The sequence below is a fragment of the Pleuronectes platessa genome, chromosome 14 (assembly GCF_947347685.1).
Source record: "Pleuronectes platessa chromosome 14, fPlePla1.1, whole genome shotgun sequence".
Lineage (NCBI taxonomy): Eukaryota > Metazoa > Chordata > Actinopteri > Pleuronectiformes > Pleuronectidae > Pleuronectes > Pleuronectes platessa.
In genome coordinates, this window is record NC_070639.1 from 11,738,414 (window position 1) to 11,743,811 (window position 5,398).

At 41.1% G+C, this 5,398-nt stretch overlaps 1 protein-coding gene across 1 annotated transcript; it reads right to left on the minus strand.

Annotated features, from left to right (window-relative positions):
* Window positions 1-206: 206 nt before the first annotated feature.
* On the minus strand, window positions 207-4,363 carry dct (dopachrome tautomerase). Its single transcript, XM_053440083.1, has 8 exons — window positions 4,075-4,363; window positions 3,678-3,977; window positions 3,181-3,281; window positions 2,301-2,467; window positions 1,986-2,165; window positions 1,765-1,900; window positions 1,214-1,412; window positions 207-382 (listed from the first exon to the last, which is right to left on the minus strand). Exons 1-8 carry the CDS (start codon window positions 4,361-4,363, stop codon window positions 207-209), a joined length of 1,548 nt encoding a protein of 515 aa, XP_053296058.1.
* Window positions 4,364-5,398: the final 1,035 nt, after the last annotated feature.

Consider the following 5,398-nt stretch of genomic DNA (forward strand, 5'->3'; position numbering starts at 1 on the left):
GTTTCATTTGAAATGTGAAGTAAGTCAATCATTTTTTTCAGTGGATCGTACAATTCACATTATTATTGTTTGAAATTAGCCTTAATATCTCCAAAGTACAAGTGGCACTCATTTAAAATGATTCGAATAAAATGTCTCTCTTCAATGCTGGGGTTGTGCAGAGCATTGCAGAGTGGCTGCTCCATCTCTCCGGCAGCAGGTGAAATCTAGGCTTCGTCTGTGTACTTCCTGTTTGTGAAGTCTGCTTTTATTAAAGGTTCAAAGCCTCTGTTTCTCCGCTGACGCAGGTAGAGCACGAAGATAAGGAGAAGCACCAGGAGACCGATGAAGACTCCCCCAAGAGTGGAGCCCAGCACAAACGCAGTCGTTCCGGGATCTGTGTCTGTGAACATGAAGCAAGTGGAGATTAACAGGGAAACCTCGTTTTTTTTACTGCAGAAAATAAAACATAAATAAATATCATTTGTGTTATTAAAGCTGGATGTTTAAAAGTGTAGCGCCACATGACAGAGAGAGATTTGATTGATTGAATGTCTGTGAACCAGTATCTATGATTTAAAAACTAAATTGTAGCCGAATTCTGTGGTTTACAACCAAAATGTCCAATGTGTCCATTTCAAGCCACTGAAATGAAAACAACAGAGGACAGTGACATTAGCATGTGTTTGCTTTTAAGCTTAAAAATAAATGTAAAAGAAGGATGATTGGAGTATTTATCAGGGAATTTGAGAATTAGGTCATAATCTTACAAAAATGGAGTCGTATTATAAGGAGAATAAAGTCTTCATATTGTGAGAATTAAGTCATAATATTACAATTATAACGTAGTAATTTTAGGCTGCATCTCGTGATAGAGGAGTTTCAGAGTTTTTAATTTTCTCAAAGCATTTTGACTCTTTTCTGATTAAATTATAACTCAATTCTAGTAACATTGTGTCAAAATCTTCTTAATGGCCTAAATACTTGAATAGAAAGAGAGAGCGATGACTTGTGCTGTAATCTGAGGTCAGAAGGAAGTTAAATTGTGGGCAGTGCCAGATTAGCTGATACCTCCTCTTTCCTGTCTTTATGCTAAGATAAATTAACTGACAAGATGTATCATGAGAGTTGAATAAATTTTCTGCTTTAACTCTGAACAATAGTATACACATTTTCAGTATTCCCAAAAATGTCAAGCTATTCCTTCAAAGCCGTTCTTTAAACTCTTGCTCACCCAGGGCGATGGCGTAGGAATATCCCAGCTGTTCAGAGGTGACGTAGATCTCCTCGTTGGTGATCGGAGGGAAGAAGGGAACCATGTTGTAGTCTCTGTTGTGACCGATGGGCGCCATCTCGTCCGGGTAGGTGGAGTTAGTCGGAGCAATCCTCCGCATCCACTCGTCGAAAATGGCATCGGTGAAAGTGTGGAGCACCTGCGAGGGCAATAAGACATCACAGGGTTAATTTGAATAGTACCAACAACTCCACTGTGGCATTTCACCGTGAAACCATTAAATGTCCAGTGTGTAATATTTAGGTGAAAAGGATCTACTGGCAGAAATTGATTATAAAATAATCCTAGTGATGTTTTCACTAATGTGTTTCATCTAAACTATATGAATTTGTTTTCTTTACCTTAGAATGAGCCCTTTATATTTTAAACACTTGATATTTTTACAGTAGCCCGGACTGTATGGAAGGGGACCGGTATTCAGCTGCAACACGTAACTTCACCACTAGATGTCACTAAATTCTACACACTGAACCTTTAAGGCAGATTCTGACCAGAAAGATGGGGTCGTTGGCTGCGGAGTGGGACAAAGAGCTGGTTCCATTGAGCATGGAGTGGACGAGGTTGTGAAGGTTGTTGACTGAGTCATCCAGTTCTCCGTCGGGTCTTTCGTACCCTTCAAGTGCATTTCTGTGGGTTGCAAGGCGCAGCGTCAGGGTGAGGTAGCAGGGTTGAATTTAAAAAGGATAATTGATGCCCAACAGCGGAATCATACCTGAAACTGAAGGAGGAGTTGGTGAAATACGGAGGGCTGTCGAAGTCTCTGATTCCAAGGCAGCTTCTGACGTCACTCATGGTGGGCAGAGACATGTTGCTTTGCTCCATGACCCCTCTCTGGATGAAGCCCTCGCCGGTGCCGTTACACAGAGTCACCAGGCGATTGTAGTCGTCCAGACTTCAACGGGAAAACAATTGAAAAACATTGAAATGCTTGACGATATACAAACATGTCTATTTACATTTATTTCCTTATGATCTTATCAACAGTTATGGTGTTATTTCTTTTAAGCCTGGGGTATTTTGTGCTGACCTGTTGCACACCACCCCCCATTTAGAGAATCTGGACTGGTTGCTGATGAGGGAGGGGTTGTCTGGGTGTCGGCCGCCGAGCAGCGAGTCGGTGCACACGTCGCAGTCACTCTGCCCTGTGGCAAAGTTCCAGTAAGGGATCGCAAAGTTCTCATTGCCCGTCAGCCTCTGCAGTGAACAGACACATGATCATTTACATTATCAGAGGATCCTTGTGTGATCTCTCCTGTTGTTTCTATTTCCTATGCATGCGGTCTGTCATCTATCATTCCCTCTTTTTCAAAGATGTTTAGATCAGAATCAGCAAATTGTAAGCATTTTAAAAATGATCATTCCAGTATCCTAAAACATTTTATCCTCATTTCTTTTTTCTTAAAAAGGAAATAGAATTCATTAAGGCATGCATCTGTTGCTTAAGGCAGTAATTCACTTATTAAGTTTAGTGCAGGAGTCTCTGTGATGTATTTGTGTCTGTGACACATTAATAATAATAGATACTTTGCAGAGTAAAGTATTTTTTTTAGAGCTTAAACATATTTTTTCATGCTTTTTATGGAGAAACCAGTATCATACCTCTTATACATCAGACACTGATTAAACAAACAAAATGCAGTGTTTAACAACAGCCTAATTTAGGATTTTAAATCAAGTGCAAAGTCAAATACAAAGAGATAACACAATAATAATGGGATAAACCAAAAGTGGGTGATTTTATATAAATCTTAAATATAAATTTTATACAAAGATTAAAGATGTACATTCCTGTTTATATTGCTAACCAACTGTTTCAATAATCGTTGTCATCCCAAACATAATTGAATAAGATAAATATAAAGACAAATAAAACAGTGTAATAGCCTTTCGGTGAAGATTTGTCGTACCTGTAGTTCTCTCTCCAGACTCAGAAGGTGATACCTGTGCCAGGTGATGAATGCTGGACCTTTGTGGGAGAAGTCGATGGCTTTGAACGGGCGACCTGGACCTGCAGGAAGATGAAGTGATAGATGAGCTCGGCTTTATTTGATTCGGAGGAAACTAATGAGTCATTACTCCTCGTGTTAAAACGATAATAGAGCAACAGTTCCTTCTTAAATAAATTATGAGAACAACAACACATTTTCTCTTTTTACAGTGGTTTGTTAACCAATTTAACGTTCAAAAATTCAGAGAAATAGATCCATAATTCATTTAGAAGAAGAAATGGGACAATATGTAACGATTCAACTGTTCGATAAAACATTTAAATAAAATGTTTTTAATTTGTAAAAGGAAATAACAGTTTCCCTACTAATTCATTGTTAATATTCCTGATATTATCAAGTCGTTATTTAAAAGATCTATACGTTTTTAATCGAGAAATGTGAGCACGGTCGTTTACCAAGAAGAGTGTCCCGCACTGAGTAGTAATGTTGCCACACAAAGAAGTCGTAGATGGAGATGTTGGCAATCTGTGGCTCGGTTCCGTTTGGTCCCAGGAGTCCCAGCCAGTGTTGGGTGGCAATAACATAGTCTGGCTGGATGGTGGTCTTGGCCAGTTCCAAGGCGTTGAGGAACTCCTCGACCTCCTCGGGGGTCAGGTCATGGAGGTTCTTGCGCACCACTGGAGCTTTCCTCTGGTCACAGTTTGGACCAGTCCAGCCAAACTTACACTGGCCACAGTCATAACCTGCAAAGTTACCTGCAAAACAGAAGGGAGTTTCGTGTTGTTGATGCTTTAGTTCAATCTACTTTTACTCACTGTTTTAGAATTTGGATAAAACTGAAGAGCAACCCACCGATACATCTGCAGGTCTGGTTGAAGAACTTGGTGGGCCACCTCTCTCTGTCGTCCACGTTTCTCAGTCGGTACGGTCCTCCCCAGGGTTTGCTGTCGACTCGGACCGCGGAGCAGCCCCCTCTCCCCGACAGAGAGCCGCACACGTTGGCAGGATCAGAGCCCAGAGCAGGGCAGCACAGCTTGGACTGGATCCCCTCCACTGTGCAGCATACTCGTGGAAACTGGGCCTCTGCCGGCTCCGGCCAGAGGAGTAAACAAAGAAAACCAAGAGCCAGGACGCTCTTCATATTGCACCTGCTTGTTTCCTCCAGTCGACGGTGACGGATCGGTTTGTAGATCAACTTTGCAGAGAATTCGTTTCCCCAGATGAGCGTAGAATCACACTCGGCTGTGGAGTGTGTCTTCGAATTAGACTCAGTGGTACATCGGTGGAAAAACAACACTTAGACCCGGATCATGTTGTGTTCCAGTCGGTTACATGCACATTAAGAAAGCCTGTAATTTTTGCTCTTGCTTTTGTAGAACTGGGGGGGATTAAGTCATTAGTCTTGTGATGATCACCTGACAGCCGAGCTGTGAGCTGGACTGAAGAGCTGGCTGCCTGCCTGCGCGCCCTGGAGGGACCACTGGCTTGTTGCATGGCTACTTTGTAGCAAAAGACTAAATTGTACCTCGTCGTAAATTAGAAGCTTTGCAAGTCTCCATTGACCCAAACGTTTCATCCGCTCCTCAGCTGACACCCTCTGCTGCAGAGCCTGTCAGGCGAGGAAAGGACAATGTAGGACTTGTGGGACTTGACGTCCTAGCTTAACTTATCTCTCACACACCGTGTATAACAAAATGTACATTAAATAACCTCATATGAAAAGAGTTCAAACATTAGTTTAAAGAAATTGATTAAAAGATGTTGCTTTGTCTGATATATTAAGCAAACATGGCATAGTGTAAAAATACTCTGCAAACACGTTGCAATTCTTCATACAAGAGTTTTCATGTACTTAAAAGTGGTAGTAGTAAAGTATTTGCATCAATTTTAATTAATATAATGCTGTGTGGTGTGTAGCCATTCCCTATACCCTAGTAATGTCAACTGTAACTCCCCAAAGGCAGAGGAACTGATTAACAGATAGTGATGTTACTTAACTGACCATGTTGGGACAGAATGACTCTTTCATCTCAGACAGTATTAGAGCTTTTCAGGGATTTAGACATGAAGGACAACACAACGATTTCCTAGATTGCCTCTGTTGTGTTACTATCTGTGTGCATTTCGTATCAATAAAACATTAAGTTATGTTGACAAAAATGTTTTTAAATTGAAA